Genomic DNA, 24,760 nt, shown 5'->3' with positions numbered 1-24,760 from the left:
AAGAATAAATGCCTTGCTGTGACCATAACTCCTCCATCTCCAAAGACTCAGAGGATTTAACAGACCAGTGGTTCTCAGTTCTTTCTAGCATCCCTACTTCTCCCTAGCATGCTTTCCATGTTGTCCCAGAACCATCCCTGCAGCTCTCTTGAGTGTCAGTGATGCTTACTTGGCTCTTAGGGAAGGATGGGATGGATTGGGATGAGATGAAGGCAGCAGCTGACTGTAGCAGGGCTGGAAAGCATGATGTGGATCAGAGAGGCAGAGGCAGTACAGGGGTCCATCATAGCCAACAACCCTTCTGTCATCTAGAGGGGATGCTGGGGTGGGGAGCAGTCATGGGGCTGAGGCAGGGGTCTTGGAAGCCTTGTGCCTCTGCTGTTTCATGGGCGTTTCTGGAGCCTCCTCAGCACTGCTTTGTACTTTACCCTGGCTCTCCCCCAGCCACACACTCCCACCTATCTTGTCTGCCACGCCAGTGCCTTGCAAGACACCCTTTTCCCTGCAAACATTCCCCTTCCCTCTCCAGCTTGAGGACCACATTATAGATCACTCCTCAGCCCGTATCCATCTCGCCAGATTAAGGAGGTTCCTTTTTTCGGCTACTTTTTTTTCTTGTATTTTCATTTTGAAAGAAACTGTGTTGACTTATACACATTAGTAGTATTTGTGTCATACAGGCTATATTGTCCTGGACAAAAGCAGTCCAGTCCAGCTCAGTTAGAACTGAGCTCTTTATGGATGGATGATACAGTGTGCTGGGAAGCAGTGCAAAGTAACCCACCCTGAGCTTTGTGCTCATATTTCTCCACATTAGACGTTAATAGGCCCTGAGCAAAGATGGGTCATGTCCTTGGAAGTGATATAGGAGGTATGAGCTTCTTCCAGAGTGATAAAGCTGGGAGTTGAACACAGGTTTGTTGTCTAATTCAGTGCTCTAACCACAGGTCCAACCTTCCTCTTTGATGTAACTAGTTTTAGTTTTCTGTATACAATTGCTTTTGACCGAAATAAATAGTATACAGCATGCTGTCTAGTGTGGGGGTCCTGCGTAACTCACACAGTAGCCTGTACTAATCTTGACCTGCAAAGTTAGAGTTGCGTTCAAATTCAGTTAGTTGTGTTGGGATTAAGTCACCACAGAAAAAGAAAAATAACAATAACCTATAGGAAACTTTCTCTTTCCTTCCTTCATTTAATTAAGCCTCCTATCCCAGACCCAAACAATATGAGAGATTTTGTCAGCTACCCAACAGCTGGTAATGAACGGCTGCACTGCACAATGAAGCGGACAGAAGATGACCCAGAGGTCGGTGGTCCATGTTATACTCTGTACCTGGAATACCTTGGGGGACTGGTGCCTATCCTGAAAGGACGTCGTATCAGCAAGTTGCGGCCAGAGTTTGTCATCATGGATCCTAAAACAGATGGAAAAGCAGGTAGAACCGAACTGTTGCTCTGTATAAAAAACTGTTTAGAAAGACTTTAGATATTAAATCCTCAAGAGTTAAAGAAAATATATGTATGCAAAATGGAAAGTGGCATCTGATTTTTTTTCTGATGTGAAGAAAAATCTTCAGTGTGACCTAGGCTCAAGCCTCTGAAATTATACCATGCTGTCTTCTGTTTCACAAAAGGGAACTTTTTGTATTTTGAATAGTGGGGAATGGATCGCTAATTAGCAGAAAATATTCATTAGTCTCAACTTGAGTCGACTGGATACTGTTCACCCCTCTGAATTATGTTCCCTTGAGTCCGAATCATTGGAAATTTGGAGTTTGTACTAGGCAGGGTGGAGAACATTAAATTATCTCTGCATAGTTTTATCTCAACTGCTGCTTGTGGATTTGATTTATGTTTCTGATGACTGATAAGTCTAACTGATATCAGTTTTCTGAAGCAGCACTTACATTTTTTGGGACCTGTCTTGATAGATGAAATCTATGGAAACAGCTTGATTTCCACTGTGATTGACAGCTGCAACTGCTCGGACTCCAGCGATATCGAACTGAGTGATGACTGGGCAGCAAAGAAATCTCCCAAAATCAGTCGAGCCAGCAAATCACCCAAACTCCCTCGGTAACTATTTCTTGGGTATTTCTTCCTCTTTTTCCCCAGTTTTTTTTTTTTTCTTTTTCATCCTTCAGACAGTCTTTGTTTTTACCTCCTCTGTGTTTAAGGTTGCTGGTGCAGTTAAAGCCTTATTTCCTCCGGGGTATTTTCAAATTCTTAAGTCCAGGCATAGGTGGCACAAATCCTGGCATAGGTAGCACTGCTGCTGTGGTGACATTGCAAGGGAGTCTCAACAAACAGATCATCTTAAACACTGGGTTAACAAGGTTCTGTAATGATATGCAAAACAAGCTTCTAAGCTATCAGTTTGGTTGCTTTCCTGTAAGTCTTCATTATATTAATTATGTGCATAGACAGAACCCTCCACCTGCACAGAGCCTCACTGGGCATCTGTCTGCCAGCTTCATGTGATGGGATGGGATTGAGGCCCTGATGCCTTCTAGCTGCAGCTGACACTTTTCCAAAGACATTATGTTATGAGCTCATCCTAGTATAAGGCAAAGCAAATGCATCCCTTTATATGGGAACACAATACGTGAAATACCTAAGTGTTAGTTTACTAGTACTTGACCAAAGAACCATCAGTTCCTGAGCCTAAAACTAAGGTGGCTTAGGAAAAACAAAAAACAAACAAAAAACAAACCAACCAAACACACAAAAAAGAAAATAAAAACAAGAAACCCCACACCAAACACAAAAAACAAACACAACCAAAACAACACAAACGTATCTTTCTGGTTTCTAAGAGCTTAATTTTGAAATGTTTTTTCATTATTTTTCTACCAGTGAGCTTTTTCAGGTGCTAGATCTCCTATTCATGACCCCCTTTGTATAATGGGAGGTAGGAGTAACTTTTGGCTTAGAGCAAGAGGACTGACGAAGTTTGTGGCACCTTGGTTTGCTGTACCAGTGTAGAGATCTGCCAGCTGAGGTGTCATATTTCCATTTCTTGAGGCTTTGCTCAACATCCGCATAGCTGAATAGCTCAGCCTTACACCTTTTTATGAATTAGTGGAAGATATATTGTACCCAGTAGAACTGCTGTAAGCTTTGTTAAATGAATCAGAAGGCATCCTTTCTGATTTACTGCATGTCAGGCCTTATATATCTTTACGTTTGACCCGTAACTCACCATCCTATAGACTTTACAGTCTTCATTAGTCACTTAAAGGGCAGCATACCAGTTATCTTCATTACCTCTTTATGTTCAAAGATGTTAATTTTGTGCATTTTTACATACCCATTGATGATTCTAATTATTGCTTTATGTGCAGAATCAATATAGAAGCTCGCAAATCTCCAAAGATGTCTCGAGCTGCACAGGAGATATCAAGATCGCCAAGGTTACCAATAAGGAAACCTTCTATTGGTTCGCCAAGCTTAACTCGAAGAGAGTTTCCTTTAGAAGATATCACTCAGGTACTGGGCATGTTGTGCCAGACCTGAGTCCAAATGCATCTCCCTCCAGAGGCAGCAAGTTGTGATATAGACCCAGTTGATCACCAATAAAAATTTTTCATGTAATTACAGCTACTAGATGAAACAGCTAGAGAATTGCATCTTCCAGTTCAATATTAATCCTGGCACCACTAACGACTGTCAGTGTGAATCCACGTGAGAGGTTTTATTCTAGGTGCTGTTGTTGGCTGTTTGAAAGCATATGTGAAAATGTTCCTGATTCAGTTTCTCAGAGCTGTCCTAATGCCACCATAGTTCTCTGCTTTGTTAGGAATCTGCAGAGACAAGGAAATGCTTGCTTCAGAGGACCATATGTTCTTTATTTCATAATTATGTGGAACAGCCTCAATTGGAAGGAAGGCAAGGAATTAACACTTCGTGCTCTTTGTGGTGTTCATGTCCTGTGGGTCGGTGAAACCTAGCAAGCTGTAGAACTGTCTGGGTTACATATTTTATTATACCAACCTGCATTGTGTTTTGTTTCAGTTGTTTTTCTTTCCTGCTCTGCTGTTTCACTTTTTCCTTTATAGTGAAACATTCTAGGTGAGTTACATAGCAGCAGTACATAGGGCAGATCAGAAGCTTAGATCCTGCTCCTGACGCTGACAGCATAACTCTTGGCCTTTGAGAAAATCTCTTGGTCTTTCAGACCCATAATTTGATCACAATGGAAGCAATGGTTTGGGAAGGTGCTTTGGAAGCTCCAGGAAAAATATGTTTATCATTATGAATAACTCATTTCTGTCTTATTTATTGTCCTATAAAGCAATTCTTAAGCATAGAACCAAAGGGCAGAGTGTATTACTTTCTGAAATAGAGAATAGCTGCACTGATGCAGAAGCAGCAAGTGTCTGAAAACAGACCTATTTTCACTAAGCAGCCATCATGTTGTTCAGTTCTTCAACAGCTTTAATCAGCCTATGTGGTTGTTGTATACATCATTTCTGATGGTGCTCAGACATCAAAATGAGACTTCTTAATGGCTGGGTATAACAGTTGCTACATAGGCACATTAGGCTATTTCAATAAAATAAAAGCAAGAGAAGCTGGAATTGTATTATTACTCACAATAGTTTGATTGCTCTGCAGATTTTTATTAGAGCTTGATACAGATTTTATTAGGTGAAAATGATCTTGTTTTTGCTTTGCAGCACAACTACCTTGCTCAGGTCACATCTAATATCTGGGGAACGAAATTTAAAATTGTGGGTTTGGCTGCTTTCCTACCAACTAATCTTGGTGCAGGTAAAAGTAAACCCTATTGATTTTTTGCATGTCAACCTCTTTTCTAACAAACAACAAATTTATGCCATGTGATTCTTTTTAAGTGATCAAAAGGCTTCTATAATGGAGCACTTATTTTCTGTAGACAATAGGAATTAGATTTTACAGAATTCACTGTAACTGAAAGAGATTAAAATCTATAAATACAATAACAAGATGATCAATAAAATGTTAAAAGTCTCAGCTGTAATAAAAAGATTAATTAACAGTCAAGCCCAGACCTTTAGTTTTACAGTTTATTTGAACAAAACCCAAATGAATGAAGAAAATTTTTCCAAGAAGACTATAAAAATCACAAGGTTTAAGTTACTGTAATAGAAATATTCTTAAAATTCATATTTTTATAGTCATTTAGCTACTAATTATACCAAGATAATGTTAAGAAAGCTCTTACAGCATCATACTCAAGATTCTTCAAGTCAGTGCGTAGCCTTATCATATGGTTCTCTTGCTGGAGCACCAGTAAATTGGTGGTCTTCATTAAAAGTTGCAGGTGTTCTGGCTCCTGACCTTCTGTGTATGCCATTTCTCCCCAAATAGTCCTGTTGAAAGGAAGAGGGCTAAATAAAGAACAGGGTGCCACCTAGCAGAACGGAGCTTGGAATTGAAATATGAATCCAAGTATTGGAGTTTCATGAGCAATTCGGAAAACTTTTTTTTTATTGTGTTGGATTATATAGTTAGGTCAGAACTACATAATGATGCATTGGATGTAGAGTTAGTTAAATAGGTATCTTTTGTGGCTATATTGACTACTGTCAGACAGGAGATGGAGTCCCAGCTACTGGGGAGAGGACCTTCTCTGGCCCAGCTGATGCACAAAGGTTGTCCTCTCAGGATACTGGCACCCTGGGGACAACCAGTGCTACTACTAAAGGACAGTGGCACCTTCTACTTAATGGAGTCTTATGTAAACTCTCAGGTTTGTTCCATCCACTTCTTTTTCAGTTAATTTGCAAATTTATGGCATCTGCATTTGCAACGATTGTCAAATATAGTGTAAGAATAACCCTACAGGGTCAGACCAGAGATCATTCTAATTCTCTCATTATCAGTGATAGATAAGTAGGGAAGGGCGTAAGTGCAGAGTAAGTGTATAGTGATACTTCCTTCAAATATTCTCCCACTCTCCAACCGTTTGGGTCCCAGGGACTTCCTGAGCCAGGAGGGGGTTCTTTGTGTGTAGTAACCCTCAACAGATTTCCTTCCTGAGAGCTTTCCAGTCTTCCCCTAAACTCATATAAGTGGGTAGTATCCTGTGGTGAAGAGTTCCAGAAGTAGAATAGAAAAATTGTTTTCCTTCCATGAAAATAGATGTGAATACAAGGTGAAGTAATTCATTATTTCTACAGATTATTTGATTCCAGAGATGCTGCTTCTATTTGAAGAGAAATAGCTGAAAGTAACAATCTCTTTTATCCTGTTTATGCAAAGTGTTACATAGTGATTTGGCTAAGAATGGCCCATACATGCATTTGTTCATTAATACATTAAATAAAAATAGCCATAGCCCTTCTGTCTGCTCTAAATTGATTCTTTCTTAGCGTTAGATGCTCTTTGTGTAACAGATTTTTTTTAATTTGTTGTTATACTCTTTCTCCAGTAATATATAAAACCAGTTTGCTGCATCTTCAGCCCAGGCAGATGACAATATATCTCCCAGAAGTGCGGAAGATTTCAGTGGACTACATTAACCTGCCTGTCTTTAATCCAAATGTTTTCAGTGAAGACGAAGATGATTTACCAGGTAAGGAGGAGCTGGAGGCCTCTCGTGTTATGGGTTAAGCTAGATGGAGGACAGGTCACTTGTGTTACCGGCCTCCTCTGGTAAACACACAAATCAAAATCACTTGGTCTGATGGGGTCCTGTAGAACTGAATTAGAATAAGGCTAATATGTATTACAGATGTTCTTTTCTAAAATATGTGGAAAATATAATCTGTATAGAGCTGCTAAGTTTTGATTTTGTTGGAAAATGAATCTTCTATTTAGTTCACTAGGAATTCTCTGTAGACCGAAACATTGCATTCTGCGTCTTTGTAGGACAGAACTGTAATGTGTTGGAAGTCCAAAAGGATTGTTCTTGTGACCTGATGGCTGCAAAGCACAACCTGCTGATAGGAGCTTGGGTTAGAGGGCAAGTTCCCGTAAAACTGAGCCACCCTTTGAGAAGTGATAGATGCCCCTCTGGATTTTTATCAATACCAAGTCTTACAGAGAGGCTAAAATGGTAAGGTAGTCTATAAGTAAGGGAGATCAGGAAGAATTTCTCATTTCACTGAGGTGTAAGGTCGCAGAAGATTCAAGCAGTGCAGGGAAGGCTTGGGTGCAGGTGATGTGAATGTGGCAGGTAAAAGGACCAGAAGTGCTCAGGACCTCCTCCAATTAAAAAAAAAAATCACGCCAATAAAATTAAAAAGTAATAGACAAGAAGATAAATTAATACATTTTCATAATTTTCATATCAGTGAGGGATTCCTGTTGCCAGATCACAGGTTTTTGGTGCTACAGGAGTAGCATCCTGCCAGTACCCTTTAAGGAGGAATGAGTTTGAGCACTGCAAAGCAGTTAAAGGCTTGTACTAGAGTCTACTGAAATAAATGGAAATACTCCCATTATTTCAGACCAAGGTTCTGACTGCTGAAAGCAGCAAAGATTGTGTCTGACCCAAGCATCAGAGTAGTCCTCTGGACTTCTGAAGAAATACTCATGTGCTTAAAATGAAGCCCATTCTTTCATGATTTGGGGCTTGGCTTGCCTAGTTTATGTCTACATGATATTCTCCTGTAGGATCTGAAGAAAAGAATAGAGACATTGATAATTGTATATATATTATGCATAGGAAGCACTCGGCATTTCCTCTTATGAAACAAGGTCCAAGCAAACAGAAAGTAATAAAAACATTAAATTAAAAAAAACCCGTTAACATAAAGTATTCACGTCCCTTCCTGAAAATTGGATTAGATCTGCAATATCAATTCCTTTTATATTATTAAAAGAGCTGAAATGGTACTCAGAATTACAGGTTGGCGAACACCACGTAAATATAGGGAAAGTTGTTAGAGTTTTGTTACAGCTCCTTGAGAAGACTCATAAAAGAATCATACAACCCTGTCCTTCATAAAAGGCTTCCTCTTCTTTTCCACTTTTTTCTTTCTAGTTTCTTCAGATAATTCACTTCTGACTTAGCAAAGGGAGGCTACTTAAATGTTCAAGATGATTTTTGGGGATAGCCTTCTTAAAGCCTGCATATAAAGGAAAAAAGTGCTATATACTAATGGGAAAAATATTGCAATGTTAATAATTATTACATGATAGCTTAAAATAAAATGTAGTAGAAAGCTGATCTTGGGCAGTGGAATGTTCATAGTGAGGTACTCTTGGGAAAAGTGCTTTTTATTGTAGTCAGTAAAGATTTGACAAGGCAAATGGACAGTGAATTGATTTAACTTGCAAATTATGCAAACAAATCAATTAAAAACCATTGGAGAAATTAAAAAAAAAATGGATCTAAACACTTTGGGATATTAAGCAACACTGCAATGAATGAGTTTTTGTTTGATAAGGCACGTAATACCCATGACAGCAACGTTCTGTGTTGCTCAAGCCGAGCTAAAAATTAAACCTCAAGTTCTGGTGGATAAATTGCTGCCCTGCAGGCAGCAGGCTGAAAGCCTGGCCAGCCAAGCACAGAACCGTGCTGCCTTAGGATCAGTTAAGTTTAGCTGTTGGTCTTCTAAAGGAATGAGCAGAACTACCAAAAAATTTTGCCAACATAGCCACAGACCTGTCTATACACCTATGATGTTCGTTACTGTTGCTGATAACAGCCTAATGCTATTGAAAATATAATTATTGGGCATATGTAGATGACTAGAATTTTAATTAGAAATTAATTAGGAACTGGGCAGCAGCTGGAGGAGTCCTGAATAATGGAACTCTTGCCTGATCTGATCTTGCAAATCAGAGCTCTCCACAGAATTTGGCACACTTAAATGATCTTGGATACAACGCTAGGATCCTGGATATTACTCTAGTCCCTTTTTCTCCCATAAGCCTGCTGATGCTACTTGGTCATCATTTTCCGTGGGTTTTATACAGGAAAACTAATGAAGAATCCACAATATTCTTAGGAGTTTTAATATAGTATCTACTGTTTCCCCTCATTATTATATTTTGTTCCTTCTTATCTTGACTTCTGTGCCTATACGTGTTTCCAGTGTCCTCATTTCCCTGCCATGCTCCAGCTTTTCAGCGGTAGCTCCTGTTGGCAACACCCTCGCCACGTTTTGCAAAAGGAATTGCAAGCAACAGAGCAAGCTCTGTATTTCTGCTTAAAATCATCAGAATTGTTTCTTGCCTCATGTCCCTTGTTGACCACCACCACATGGGAAACTTTTCCTATATACATTTGTTTCTTTTCACATTTCTGGTCACAACCTGTCCAAATGTTGATGTTGAAGTTGTCCTGACTAGAGTACCCACTTCTTGAATATTTTGGCTTCCCATCTATTTCTTCACATCTTTCCTTACAAATCTTCTTTCAATAACTTTATGTAAAAGTATCATCTGTATTTAATTCCATTCAAGTTCCTTTCTCTCTTTGTTTCATCTTCTTTTTTGCATTACTGTTTGCTTTGTCACCTACTATACTCAAGAGATAACAATATTTACGTTTTCTTCCCTTTTCCCAACTGCTGTCTGTATTCTCCAGTTTTCCTAAGCTCATTGAGTCTAGGGACATTATGCTAGATATTATACAGTGCCTTCAGTGCAGGTCTTCCACTTTCTCTTTTCCTCCCCCTTTTTTTTTTTTTTTAATGGCAACTAACGCCCAAGTCAAAACTCGTAACTGCTGTCAGATCAGGGCATGCTTGAGGAGCATCATTTGATCTGAAGCTCTGTCCAGCATGGCACAGTGACACCTGACTGCCTCCAGAGAGAGTCACCTTGGGCCAGTGGGGACTTTTTTTTGTGCCTCACCACAAGGTAACAACAGCATTAAAAGAAGTCAGGAAGCCACATTTCTGGTCCTAGGACTAGGAGTTGAGAAGAGGGGGCTAGGACCAGGGGCAGCTATGAGTTTCTGAGTGGATTATCCTTTCTATTGTTTGTTGATGTGTTTACTATATAAAAAAAAAAAATCCTCCCTGAAAACTAGTGAGTCCTGATTCAGCAAAACTTCCATTGATTTGAGTAGAAGTAGTTAAAATTGGGTGATGAGTGAGTGGTAATTCAGATTGTGAAAGTCCATGGAAATCATCGTGTAGACTGAAAATGAGCTCTGAACTTGACCTCTGAAGCATTGATCCCCAAGAAGTTACTTTAAAGTTGTGCAATGGGGATCAGTGGAGATAGGCTGGCTTACTTGTTCAAACTAAGGTCTGATCCGTTGATTTGGGGACCCGATAGCAGTCCATCCAAATGCAGTAGAGTGCTTAAGCAAGTATGGGAAGATAGTAGTTTAAAAAGTCAAAGGTAAAGTTTTTTAGCAAGCTGCATGTTTTCTGCAAGTGCTGAAGAAAACCCACAAATATGTGAAATACCGGTTCAGGAAAATTCCCTATTTCAGTGCCTGCTACCCAGCTGCTTGCCCAACTGCTGCCGCCAGCAAAGGCTTGCGGCCCCTCGCGCCTCCAGGCCCGGGACTGGGGCAGCCCCACAGCACAGGCCTCGCCATCGCGTGCAAGGGGCCTCTGGGGCAGGGACAGCTGGGGTGGCAGGTAACACGTTGTGTTCTCCATTGCAGTGCCCGGCGCCCCCGGGGCCCCCGCCAGCAGCCCGCCGTGCACTGTCAACATCCCCATCGCGCCTATCCACAGCTCGGCCCAGGCCATGTCGCCCACCCAGAGCATCGGCCTGGTCCAGTCACTGCTGGCCAATCAGAACGTGCAGCTGGATGTGCTGGCCAATCCGCCAGCAGAATCAGGGGCTGAGGGGGCGGGGCCCTTCCCGGGGGCACCAGGCCGCTTCCCTGGCCCTGGGGTGGGGGCGCTGGCTGGCGGGGAGCTGGGCCGTGCTGCTCCCATGCCCCCAGCCCTGGCCCCACCACCGCCCCCCGTGCCCCCCGCCATTGCCTTGGCCGACCTGCGGGACCACGGCAACCGCGAGCATGAGCCCCCACCCAAGGCCAAGGCCCCGCGGCCAGGGCCACAGCTGGCGGAAGGGGACACCGTCGTCTTCGGGGCCGCTCAAGAGCTGCAGCTGAACAAGATGAACCCCCCGCCGCCCTACCCCGGCACCATCCCCGCCGCCCCGACCACCGCCCCACCGCCCCCGCCTGGCCCTCCACAGCCACCCCTTGATCTCTGCCTGAAAAAGGGGGACTTCTCCCTCTTCCCAGCGGGGCACTACCAGACACCCCTGGGGTACGAGCGGATAACAACATTCGACAGCAGTGGGAATGTGGAGGAGGTGTGCCGGCCACGCACCAGGATGCTCTGCGCCCAGAGCACCTACACCCTGCCGGGCCCCGGCAGCTCTGCCACCTTGCGCATCACTGCCGCTGAGAAGAAGATGCAGCAGCCCTGCACCAGTGCCACCTTGAACCGGCTCACGGTCCCCCGTTACTCCATCCCAACTGGGGACCCACCACCTTACCCTGACATCGCCAGCCAGCTGTCCCAGGGCAGGAGCATTGCGCAGAGGCTGGACAGCAGCATCATTCATGCAACTCTGCGGAGGAACAGCAGAGAGGCTGCCCTGAAAATGGCTCAGCTGGTGGATGGTCAGAGAGCCACCTTGCAACTTCCCCCAAAAGCCAAGAATAATGTTGTGACGGCGCAGTACCAGCAGAGAGTACCTACTGCCTTGTACACCTGCAGCCAATGCAGCAGCAGTGGCAGTGGCAGCAGCAGCAACACAAGCACTGGTGGTGTGGGCAACATCACTGGTGCCAACGCTAGTAGCAGCACTTCCGGTATTGGTGGCATGAGACCTGATCTGAGCACCGGGGGTGGCTCCCAGCACAGCTCCGTCATCGCTCACTCTGTCAGTACTTCACCTCTGGTCTCCCAGTCCTCCTACAGCTTGCTGAGCCCGCCTGACAATTCCCGTGACCGAGCAGATTATATCAACTCTGCCTTCACGGAGGATGAGGCCCTTTCTCAGCACTGCCCGGTGGAGAAATCCATACGGCACATACCTGTGTCCTTGGCGGAAGCTGCCCTCGGTGTAAAACGGCCACCGCCTTACCAGTGGGACCCTATAGTGAGTGAAGAGATATGGGTTCCTCAGGAAAGGACATCTCAGAGCTCAGTGCCAAACCCTCTAAAACCTACTCCTCTCATCATCGGCCAAGCTCAACATCTGGATATGTCTCGAGTACCATTTGTTTCCCCCAAGTCTCCAACAAGTCCAACTGGCACTTTCCAGGCAAGTTATGGGGTTGGAGTACCTTACCCAGGAAGCTACAGTGCCCCTCCCCTTCAGGGAATGCAGCCCCCTTGTTCCCCCAAAGAAGCTCTGCCCCCCACACAGTTTGCACAGCAGGAGCCCACAGTTGTGCTTCAGCCAGGTTATCCGTCCAACCTCTCCTATTGCCCCTTGCCACCCATGTACCCGGGAAGTAGCACCTGCTCTAGTTTACAGCTGCCACCGATCGCCTTGCACCCGTGGAGCTCCTATAGCACCTGCCCACCTGTACAGAACCCCCAGGGCACATTGCCCTCCAAGCCACTCCTCGTGGTGGAAAAGCCAGTGATGTCTCCCCCACCGGCAGAGCTGCAGGGCCACGTGGGCACAGAGGTAATGGTGGAGACAGCGGACACCTTCCAGGAGGTGCTCTCCTTGACGGAAAGCCCTGTTCCTCAAAGGACGGACAAATTCAGCAAGAAGAGCCGGAAGCGCCTGGACAGTCGAGCTGAGGAAGGAAACGTGCAGGCGATCACCGAGGGCAAGGTCAAAAAGGAGGCAAGGACGCTAACTGACTTCAATTCGCTAATATCCAGCCCTCGGCTGGGGCGGGAAAAGAAGAAAGTCAAGAGCCAGAAAGACCAACTGAAGTCCAAGAAGCTAAACAAGACAAATGAGTTTCAGGACAGTTCGGAGAGCGAGCCAGAGCTTTTTATCAGCGGGGATGAACTGATGAACCAGAGCCAGGGCAGCAAAAAGGGTTGGAAAACCAAAAGGAGTTTGAGGACAGCCAGCGAGCTGGACGAATTCAAGTGCCGGAAGGCCAGCGAGAAAGAGGATGGGAGGCTGGGGAGCCAGGGCTTTGTGTATGTGATGGCCAACAAACAGCCACTGTGGAATGAGGCAACGCAAGTCTACCAGCTGGACTTTGGAGGACGGGTGACCCAGGAGTCAGCAAAAAACTTCCAGATTGAGCTGGAAGGACGACAGGTAGGAGAGGGTGGCACACATGGGCTGGGGTGGGGGACGGGCTGGGAAAGCTGTGCCAGTAATGAGCTCTGCCTCTCATGCGGCCGAGTGCTTCCAGCTTGTATTAGATGCTCCATGAGAAAAAAGGTTTGCTACGTGTTTGGTAAAAAACGGCTGTCAAAGGTATAGATTCAGAATGCAGGGTGAGGTTCAGTTGTAAAGTAAATTTACAAAATATGTTTGGCTTTACTCCAACTGGACGTGGGAATAAGGGTCTCCTTTAGTCTCACTGGCTCTCACTGCTGAAGGTAGGTGAGTTTTGTAATAAACACAACAGATCTCCCCAAGGGTAGCTGCATTTGCTGTCGGTGGTTGTGGATGGCAGCCAGCTGAATGAACACTGCTCCCTTGCTGTGATGCTCACAAAGGTCAGCCAGGCAGTAGATAGCTCAGGCAGAGATGATGGGCAGGCAGTTGTGTTCCCTCCATGCCAGCATTTCCCCTTGTGGGTTAACAGGCCACTGGGGCTGGTTCTTATTGCTAGAGGAGGGAGGCACTGACCCTCCCCACAACACAGCGCTCGTGAGCTGTTTCTGAACGACCCATGGGTATAGGGGTCTGTGGATAGTTCAAAAAACTGCAACATTCAATTTTAGGCTCTCTCACCTTGGCCTGAGTGGGATGTTTCTACACCAAACCCAGGCTATTAAATGGTACCAATCAGCAGGACACTGGACTCAGAGGAGACACATATTTATCTCCTTGTCCAGCTGTCCCATCTCTGTAAGTCACTTTTGATTTGTTAAAGACATCAAGGCTCTCAGCTCTCCCTGATTTAACTTCGGAGTAGAAGTCTCAAATATCCAACATGCGTGACCAGTGGTAGTCTCCTGGTTTTGTTTGTCTGTAACAGCTCATTCAAAAGGCAGTGATCAAAGCCATTTATATTCCTTTCTTCTTCAGTTAAATGCTTGTGGATATGTGCCCCTGGTTTTGTTGGTGGGGAGATAAAACCTGGCTTGGATAAAGCTGACTTCAGATAATTCCCTGTGGACAACACTGAACAACCTGACTAGCCTTGCTTTACATTTCAAACAGCTCTCACTGCCCCTTTGCTAATCATTCTCGGTGTAATTATGTGCAAGAGAAATTTATGCAAAGGCAAACAGAACTGACAGGAGCATATAGCTCACTGGCTATGAAGTGCTAGAGTCAGGAGATTGGTCATTCTCCTTCCCTGAAAGCTTTCTTTGAAAACAAACTGTTTTTTCCTAATGGGCTGATGATCTCTCCAAGGGAGAGAACTGTATTTTCCTGCAGGAAGCATGATGCCGGTGTGACCCACATCTGCTGAAGTAATTGATGACAATCTACTTACAGCAATGCTGTGTACAGCCTAGCATGTTTTAAAGCTCAGTTTACTCTATAGAGTCAAATATTGCTGTCAAATACTCTCTATAGACAGTAGCACAATGCTTTTACTCTTCTGTGGCATCCTGTGAGTAGCCCTCTTCATATCAGCTCAGGGGGTGAGATGTTCGTACAAAGAGCAAAAACATTTTGCTTTTATTCTTCTCTGGTTCCTTTTCCGTCATTCACTTTTTTTACCTTATTCTCTTTTTCATCCCCTTCTCCTCCTCTCCTGCTTCCCAGGTGATGCAGTTTGGAAGGATTGATGGCAATGCTTACATTTTGGACTTTCAATATCCATTTTCTGCAGTGCAAGCCTTTGCCGTTGCTCTGGCTAATGTGACTCAACGCCTCAAATGATAAGGAGGGACTGGAGAGAGGAAAATGTTGACCTTCTCATAAAGTCCAAACCGGAAAATGTCAGGGCAGCCTGCGTTAGGTGTGCAGAGGTGCCTGGGAGCGAAGAAGACAGTAAAACTGGAAAAGTCTTTTGATGCCCAACAGAAGGGCATTAACTCTGATCAGTCACGGGGTGGAGGGTGGGGGGCTGTTTTCTGTTTTGTTTGTTCGTTTGGTTGGTTTTGGGTGTTGTTTTTTTGTTTTTCGTTTGGTTTTGGTTTTTTTTTTCCTTTTTAAGCGTTGTGCTGGGTCTCAGAAAGAGCGAAGGGTTGAGAGCCATTCAGTGTTATGTGGAGAAGTGTGGCTTTTGGCTTGTGGTGGTTCTGCCGTGTTTGCTACAGTAGCTGATGTAAGTTCATAGCAGGATTAAAGAAGACTGCTCTTTTTGATAGACTGCCTTATATCATGCCGTTCTTTTTAAACCAGGAAACATAACTTTTTTTTCTGGTCCAGTTTGTACTACTATTACTACTACTCTACTACATCTACTGCATCAGTGATAGCAGCAAAAAAAAGAAAAACAAAAGAAGCTATAATACTTGAAGACACGTGTTTCTTCTCTGATCTCTGATAATAACTGAGCACCACAAGTTCCAAGGAGGCTTACATAGGTCAATGTTTTATTTATAAACAATGGTGTATTATTCAGAAGAGAAATAGTTGTTACTGATGGGTGTTTTAAAAGCTCACTGTATCAAAGAAGTTGATGTCTGCTTGTTTTGTGTGCTGTTATTGGGGATAAACATCTTTCAGTAGGTGACAGAAAATAGAGGAAGAAATAATTATGAGCATTGCTTCTTTTATTATTGGGGATAAACATCTTTCAGTGGGTGCCAGAAAATAGGGGAGGAACTAATCACAAGCGTTGCTTCTTTGCTCATATTGATCAACAGTATTCTCCGATTTGGCCCATAGTTGGGAGAGGTACAGTGTGACCAGATGGACCTCTGAGGCCACGCCTGTACATGCTTCTCATTTAAATGTGTTTACACTTTATGAACAAAGTCTTTCAAGGGAATGAGAAGGCCCAGTGTATTCAGTCTTCTTAGCAATCAGTAGGAATCAAGTTCTACAGCAGTGTAGCAGTGCTTGAATTAGGAAGGAAACAGAAGTATAGCAAGTCATTACAGGAAGCTATTTAATCAGGAAAGCAATTTCGTTACAGGAAACAACATCATGGCTCTCTGGAGAACAAATGAGTTGAAAGAGGAAGGAAAAATTGGACAGAATCTTCCCTTTTATCACCTTGCTACTTGAGTAGCCTTTGTGATTGTGGTTTGAGAATATAATGCTCCAGATAAGAGTGGGAAGCCAAAGTTTACATGGAGTGTAACAGAGGAAGGCTTAATAACAGTAGCATGTCTCTCTGCAGTTCTTTCTGGTGGCCATGGAGGCCTGTTGAGCATTTCAGAAGGGCTGCTTGCACAGAAGAGTTTCTATGTTGTCCATGTGTTGTGCACATATTTATTTGCTTTCTCTCTTTACCCCTTGCCTGGATTTTGCTACAGAGTATGTTTTGATATGGAAGTAGTTTCCCCAGTAATACACAAAACTACTCATAATTATTTGGACATTAGATCGCAAAATGTAACTGCAGATTTCCTTCAGAAATTACTCTTTTGAAGTGAAAGGCACACTGAAGCAGATACATTGGTTGAGGTGTCAATGGCTGTTTTGTCTTTGTCCTTAATCCACAGTTGAACTTCTTACTTGAAAAACCTGGTATAACTTAAGATGAAAGGGCGTGATTTTCTCTTTGCTTTTCTTAAATCCTGATGGTAGGACAGATGTGCGTTGCATTTGATTCTTTCTAGAGGAGCATACCGCATAAGACAAGACCCTGCTATAGTAGAAGATACCAGCGTTCAGTGAGCCTGTAACTTCTGCTCTGTGGAGGCTTGTAGACCTGTACAGCACAGAAGGAGTGATGCCAGTCAGGAGTTTCACAGCCGCCAAGGGAGATGGCAAGGCAGGTCATCCACAGGTAATGTCCCACAGGGTGAGTCCAGGAAAAACCACCTGCGAGGTGGTTTCCTCGGAGAGAGGAAGCAGAGGCAGGAAGGAAGGAGGGGGAAAGGAGATGGTACCATGCCTGCATTATCCCAAAGCTCAGCAGCTTCTTCCTGTGTGTGGGAGTGGTCAGGCACAACATTCCCCTTGGCATCTAGCAGATTGTTTTTTGCTTTAACTAATTAATTTTGTTGACCTTCCTTCAGTTGTCTGGGCCCATTTGTATTCTTTTTCATGTGCATGATTTATTCAACAGTTTGAGTGCCTGTATGTATAATGTGTGCGGAACAGAGGAACCGAAATGGGTTTGGTTCTGGTCCCTTTAAAATCAATGGCAGTGTTTCCTTTGGGTTTTTGTGGAGGAAGCACTATTAAGCCCTTTGTCTATATTAAGTTATACTCTGTACAAACAGTAGATGGAATTCTCAGTCTACTGAATCCAACACACGAGGAGGAAAGTTGTCTGATGAGAGGCCTCACCTGCCCTAAGGTCTGTGCTAAGGGGTCGTACCCTGATTAGGGTATAACAGGCACACACTGAACACCATAAGAGAATCAGCGTACCATGGCTTGCTGGCTCTCTTGCTGAGGGAAGGGCCACTCATGTTAGAAGTCTTCTGCTGGGAGGAACATCACCTGTAGTTTTAAGCCAGAATTCTTATTACGTGGAAACAACATGAATGTTTTTTTTCTGAACAAAATCTAATGTAAATAGAAGGACTTCTGCATGCAGTTTCTTTAACCTCCTAGGGAACAGTATTCCGCTTCACTTGGTTCATTGCCAAATTTTTTCAATTATCAGCAGTTTTATGGTAGTGAAGAATCAAGAAATGAAACCCGATACACTAAGTATCAGAGTTAGCGATTTGGTTTCACTGGCCCAGGTCATGATTGCGTCCTGATGGCATTTACGAAGAGATATGGCATAGAAGAGACCTGGTTTCTGCCCCAGCAAAGCACAAGGAATAATTATCATAAATTAGGAAAATAAATGCAATTTCCAACATCCTTTCTATTTACTTGTTAGAAAATGCTACAGGGCAAGGTAATATTTTATCTTTTTGAAAATAATTTCACAGCCTCTTTAAACAAGGATTTTAATGGTGCAGAGAATACCCAGTATTAGAGAGAGAAAATACTCTCAAATATTTAGAATTTTAGTAAAAGGAATCGGAATTATGTAAATATTTGTGTGTGCAACTGGATCCTAAATTATACAAAGGACAAGTGAAAGAGACAGGTTGGATTTTTTTAAATTTTTCATTGAGATACAATACAGGAAAGAAAACTAAAAGCCCCCCAAAATAATCTCTTAAATCCTGAAGATCAGTATTGCATTCAGACAAAAGACAGATGTTACATTTTATATTTCTTTAGGAAAACCCAGGTTGTATCTAGGTAACTAAGTTCTTCTAGGAAGAATGTAGCAAAGTGTTCCAAAGTATCTAGTTCTTTTATACATCCAGTACTTTCCAGGAGTTAAGTATGGTTTTTCCAAAGCTTTTTTTTGTTGTGCAATAATTGTGACAGTCTAGGGGTTTTATGGGGTTTTTTGGGGTTTTGGTATTTTGGGGTTTTTTGTTTGTTTGGGGTTTGTTTTGGTTTGGGTTTTTTTCTTTTTTTTTTTTTTTTTGGGGGGGGGGGAGTTTTGAGAGTTTTGTTTTGTTTTTTAAAATAATTTAATGCAGATTTCCTGTTAATGTCCGAAAGACAAATTATTTATCTTGTGTAATGTAATAAGTGATTTAGGTATTATTTTATTACTATGGATCACTGAGTTATACACACTTTCTTATTTATATTTAAAGAGCTTCTTTGTAAGTAGTTATTTGCTAGCAGTATGTTTTGCTGCAAGAAGTTAAAAATGCATATAGGAAGGCCTGGTTTTGCTGGATAGTATGCAAAATTTCATAATGCAGGCAGGCAAAAATATGTTTTTGGCAGCTGAACACAGTGAGTTTTCTCTGGAGGACTGTGTAGACTACAAAGAGTGTAGATTACTTCTTTGGGACCTGCAGAAATCTGTCCTTCTCCACTGTTTTTCTCCTGTGTTTCTAACTATATATTTCAGTTGGGAGTGCTTTTAAAAATACAAGGCTCGTTTTGTTTTCCGTCTTCTTAGTACAGTGCTTTTTCCTGAGATATAAAATAAGGTGGGTTACGTGAGTAGGAGGCTCAGTTTGTAAGAAGTTTATTGCATAGCTTAGTAGGGTTTGGCAATGGCATATTTCAGTGCTGTGCAGAGATACAAGCAAAGTCACTTGGAATAAGCTCGCGGAGGCATGAGAAATAGTGTAGCAGCGGATGCATTTTACCCTTCTCAGACTAATAACGCTCCTCCTTCAGCTGGTCTCAGCTGACTCCAGCACAGCTGTCCTGCTCCTGATACATGAGCTAGTGCTGCACAGGGCTGGTGGAGCTGAGCCCTGATGCTGCCTGCAGCAGCTTGGCCTCTTCAAGATGCTCCACTGGAGACCTGATGGAGCAGATGTTCCACCCCTCGTCCTCCTAGGTCTGCTCCAAGAGCAGCGTGAAGCTGCCGTGGGGTTGGCTGCAGCAGCTTTGGGCAGAGAAAGCCCCGATGCCAGCTGGTGGCTGTGGTGGCCAGTTGAAGTCAGAATCTGCACCACTGGAGTTGCGAAGGGATGCAGCAAGAGAACCTGATTCTTTTGAAAAAATATGGCTGATATCCTCAAAATATAGCTGCTGCTAACAGAGTCTAAAGATTGATATTTCACATCTGGTATGAAGTGCAGCATGCATGGAGTGGCAAATTTTAGCTTGAGACAGTGAGAATATCGTGTTTCTGCAATATCGTATTTCTGCAACACTCTAAGAAACTATGAGAAGGAGAGGGAGAAAGAGGAAAAAAAGGATGTATCATGTTAATAATTCTGCCCTCAGTTCCAGAGGTAGCAGTAACATGCATGGGCTGCCTGAATATCAGTGAATATGCACACAGATTCATCTCAGTTAGAGAAACCTTCTGTGGTGCAACCACAGGTAAAACAATTTCACGTTTCTCTCTCCAGTTTTGTTCCATTGTTTTTATGAAGATGCATGAAGGTGTACTGGTGTCAGACAAAGATATCTGACTTCGCTGAAGCCTTGAGCCAAGACTTTCTGTAGGCCAAGACTTTCCTTGATGGGTCTTTTTAGTGTTCTCTCAGAAATTCCAGACAGATTTGGGAGCTTGCCTGATTGTCGCCTCAGACAATTTCTGTGCATTTGCTTTTTGCAGCCTGATGTGTGTGATCCTAAGTTATCTTGGTGCCCTGTTATCTGTCAGAAACAGTTTAAATCCTCCTACGAAGAGAGCAACATGTGCAAAAACTGCTTTGATTGAGAGAAAGGGGAGAGAAGACAGAGTAAGTTTTCACTAGCTTTCAAGAACGTGTTTCCCAGAGCAACTGTTTGGAAATCGTGCATTTCTGCAGAGCCCAAACCACTCCAGACCAGTAAATCCATCTTGGAGATTACTACAGATGAGTCACATACATGCTGTACTGACAGAGGGCCAACTTCTAGCCTCACTACATGGTTTCAGCAAGGTACACAAGAGAGTAGAATCCAACCCAAAATGTACTTTCCCATTTCTGTGTGTTTATACAGTAACAATGACTTATATGACCCATATATCCACAATAAAATGATAGAGCATTAGCCAGCAACTATACTGACAGTTCTGTATAGTCCCCTGGAAGAATGTTAGAAGTAAAATCCTGGCCATGGAGTAGTTGTTCAGATTTTTGCCTTTTATTCCCATTTCTAGGATTCCATCACAGGAGATCAAGCTGCTTATGTTATTTAGAGATCAGCATAATCGCTTTCCCAGTATAAGAGAGCAAGTGTCAGCATACCGCTGACAAAAATGGAAAAATGCTGGTAGATAAATTTTTTCATTTTCAAGTCCTTTCACTTTCAAGGCAAGCACAGTCCTCCATCAGCAAATACCAATTCAGAGTCCTGCTACCCTCAGGAGTAGTCTGCAGGTAGGCACCACAGGTCCTCTTTGCAGAATGGGAATTTACACACACCATTCTCCAAGGAAGATTACTTACTGCTTGTGAGCAATGGGCTATGTGAATAATTTTATCTTTGTATTTATTTAATTTTCATCTAAAAAAATCCTGCAGGGAAGTTTTAAGATTAAAAGACTCAGCTTTGTGTGTTGCCTGATATCAGGAGATCATTTCTTTGCATCTAGAAAATTAGATTTTTAAGGCAAAAGCAATTAACCAAATAAAAGAATGAAATAGGATTCAGTGAAGCAATTCTTGCTGAGAAAATTTACAACTTCACCCATCACCTTTTGATTTTGCAAATGGATCTGCAATGAGAAATTTGTGCTTCAAGGCAAATTGATCGTTGTGCAGCACTATGCAAGTGCACAGGTTTGCTGAACCAGAGCTGGCTGCAGGATCAAAACAATGTGATTTTGTGGGACTTAAATAATGAAAACACCAGATACTTACCTATCCACAGCATTCAATGAAAAAATTAGATGGTATGATGTTAAAGCCTGTCAGTTTATTCTTAATTGTTGCCCTCCAATTTACATTTTTAAAAATCTAAAAATATTATCTAATTCAGCAATTCTGAATCCTGACAAATGTCTATTTGTGAAATGTTTATCTTACAGGTCAAGTAGATGGTCAAGTAGATATGGATTAAGATTAAAGTAATAATAAAAGAGAAACATTTTTGAACTGTGTGCAGACATCTGAGTTTCAAGTATTTTGGAATAATGCTCAGCTTGTAATTCTACCTATGTTGTTTCAAGCTATTTGTTCAGAACTTTCCTAATTTTCCCTTTTTGTTTGTTTGTTTGATACATGTTTTGTCTTTGGTTTCCTTTCTTTTCACTATTTCTGCATTCACTGCTGCTTTTTCTTTTTGTGTGTTGTGCGTTGGGGGAAGGGTATGTCTCTTCAAGATCTCGTTGTTTATTGTAGATAAAATATATGGTGTTGTGGATTAGCATGGGGATGCATTTGATTGAAAAGGCACTGTAGTGTTTCCTGAAAAAGAAGGGGAGTTACATTTGTTTATAAATGCATTATTTTGGTACTATAACTTTGAACATGATTTGGGATTTTTTCTTTTTTTCTCTTTTTTTTTCTTATTTAATGAGCATATAGTCATGCAGGTGCATGCGTTCTTAAGCTAGCAAGCCCAGCATGTTTTTCTTAAGGTTTTTGAAAATTTGGTACACAATTTGTGAACTTTTACGTACCTTTACTATTTTTTAAATACATTTTTTTGAATCTCAAGTTTGTTTTGGTTTTTTTCCTCCTCAGTATGCCATGGTATACCTGGCTTCCATTGTACGTAAAAACTACCCTGATCTGCCTCTCCTTTTATGTATCTTGTGTAATAGGTTTTGCAGGAGGTGCCTAGAAAGCATTGTTGGTTTCCCTAAAAAAATGTGGTTTGTCCGAATTCTTTACTGTCTACATGACTGAGAGATGGACTGATTGCCCTATTTTTCCTTGATGATTTGGAGTTGTAAGAGTTGTCCAGCTGTTGCTTAATAAACTTTTGCAGACTAGAAAATTCCTGACTTGTTTTTGTTACATTCTGCATCTTGTCAAGCACCTTTAATACTTTAAAGCAGATGACAAATCCGTGCTGGAACGACCTGAAAAATAAATAGCCAGATGCCATTACGTTTTCTCTTTTCAATAGCTGTATCCGCAAGTTCCACTGAACCTGATGCGTGTACCAGCCCTTCATACTTTGTGCCATTCATATGGGTGGATGGATGGCAAAGATTTTGTGGTAATAATGTTCAAATTTGCCTGGGTGTCAGCCGATCCTTGTGCTATTTCTCCTCTGCTTGCTTTCTTTTTAAAGGAAATTACCTTTGGGGTTTGTGGTAATTCTCATTTTGTCATTGATATACTGGAAACTTTACCATGAGGGATTCCTCTGTCCTGTCATCTTTAATAACAGAATAAAATGCTGTGATGGCCAGTGTTCATTCTCTGGTTTTTAACTAAAATAAGCATTCTTGGGGCTGAGGAAATAAAAAAGGTAGTAAAGTAGCTTATCTTGCATAATAAACGTCCCACCTGTGACACAAATGAGAGAATCCTGGTGTGGATCCTCATAACAGACCCAGGTTACCAGTGGATTTTTGCAGAGGTCTGTCCTGGATCCTCACCTGTTCACCATGTTCATGGGCGGCATTGAAAATAATCTGAACATTTAGCTACAAAATTTACTGATGATGTGAAGTTATTGAAAATAGTAAAGGCAGTGGCCGATTGTCAAGAATCTAAGAAAGTCTTTGTGAAACTTGGCAATAAAATGGCAGGTGAAACTCAGTGTAGGCAAATATAAAGTGATACACATGGGGAAAAAAACCCAATTCTCACTGCACGTTTGCAGTCATGGTCTCTGTAGTAATCTCTACTACTCAGGAGAGACCTCTTGAGAGTTTGATAGCTAACTCTCTGAAAACATCAAGTTGTTGCTCACCAGCAGTCAAAAAAGGAAAATAAAGTATTGGTAATGATTAGGAAAAGAACTGACAGCAAAGCAGAAAATACAGAGATCTGTATAAAATTGCAATTCACCACACTTCAATACTGTGCAGTGCTGGTCCCCTTGTCTCAGAAAAGGTAGAGATCTAGAGAAGATGCACAAAGGGGCAAGAGAAGGCACAGATCAACTTTACATGAGGAATGACAGTGAAGGCTGAGACCCCTCACCCTGGAGAAGAGAGACCTTAAAGGGATTGCTAGAGAGCCACCAAAACAGGAGTTGTGTGGAAAGGTGCATTGGGGATTGTATGTTGATTGTCTCTTCCTGCAGAAAAACTAGGAAGTATGAAATGGAAAGAAAGCGAAATAATACTGAGGCAGGGAATCAAGCAGAAGGACGTGGTTCTTCAAGGAACATATTGGTACAGAAATGTGAATAAATGAGAACACTGGACCTGTAATGCACTCTTGGGAGAGAGGAGGCTTGAAAGGAAGCAAACAGGTCTGGGGGGGTGGCTTGTGTGGGAGAAATGACTGCAGAGACATGCCTGCCTGGAATGGCAGTGGGTGCAAAATCAATTAACGGGCTGCAGTAAAGAAATAAAAACATGACCCTTTGGGAAAATATTCTAGAAATATTCCTGTGGTCATTTTCTCGCCTCTTAGAGACATTAATAGCATTTACTTGTTCTTTTTTATATATGATTATGGTTGTTGATAATAGCGCTATCATGTTTTTATGATTTAGATTATTACAAGGGCTATTTGTGCTCAGTGCCCTCTATTAATGCTGCCTGGTGTAGTAGTCAGAAAGACATGTGCAGACAGTGAGGGAACAATGTTTAAGCAGGGGCTTTTTAAAGAGAAACTGAGAATACAGCAGCTATACATATACTTGAGCTTGTATATATGATTTAATAACAGCTAGCTAGATCACAAACTTTTTCACCAAGATAGGTTATTGTTGTTGATGTTCTCTGGTCAATGGCAAATTGCATTTTTTATTGGCATAACTACCAAATCATTATCAATAGTAAAATAACAGTCTTATTGCTAATTTTTTCAACAGCGGTCCAGCTTTCAATATACAATCTTAATGAGATACACTCAGGAGCTAACTAATTACCTAGTTGTGAAGGCGTTGTACAAGCTTAGGAAAAAAAAAATTGAGCACTTCATACCGATTGAGATTCCTCTCAGACCTGTCCCTTTCATCTCGCTCCTCATCCATTATAGCTGTGTATTGCACATTCTCATTTTCTGTTCTGTTTAGAACAGACACATTTCAAATTTTTGTTTGTTTGTTTGATTAAAGG

General features: G+C 42.2%; 1 protein-coding gene across 4 annotated transcripts in view; it reads left to right on the top strand.

Moving 5' to 3' along the window:
* The window catches only part of TULP4 (TUB like protein 4), a 159,359-nt gene extending 136,455 nt beyond the window's left edge, over positions 1–22,904 (top strand). For 2 of the 4 annotated variants that reach the window (XM_065630905.1, XM_065630906.1), the window contains exons 9-15: positions 1,205–1,439; positions 1,935–2,079; positions 3,348–3,492; positions 4,683–4,776; positions 6,419–6,562; positions 10,565–13,158; positions 14,791–18,553. In XM_065630905.1, coding sequence (XP_065486977.1) covers positions 1,205–1,439; positions 1,935–2,079; positions 3,348–3,492; positions 4,683–4,776; positions 6,419–6,562; positions 10,565–13,158; positions 14,791–14,907 — 3,474 coding nt within the window. In that variant the 3' untranslated portion in view covers positions 14,908–18,553. Of the gene's footprint in view, positions 1–1,204; positions 1,440–1,934; positions 2,080–3,347; positions 3,493–4,682; positions 4,777–6,418; positions 6,563–10,564; positions 13,159–14,790; positions 18,554–19,860 lie in introns of those variants that run through there. The other 2 variants (XR_010605915.1, XM_065630907.1) reach the window with 2 other exon arrangements.
* The last annotated feature ends 1,856 nt before the right edge of the window (positions 22,905–24,760 follow it).

This window comes from Caloenas nicobarica, chromosome 3 (assembly GCF_036013445.1).
Source record: "Caloenas nicobarica isolate bCalNic1 chromosome 3, bCalNic1.hap1, whole genome shotgun sequence".
NCBI classification, from domain to species: Eukaryota; Metazoa; Chordata; class Aves; order Columbiformes; family Columbidae; genus Caloenas; species Caloenas nicobarica.
This window is presented reverse-complemented; position numbering and strand designations above follow the sequence as displayed.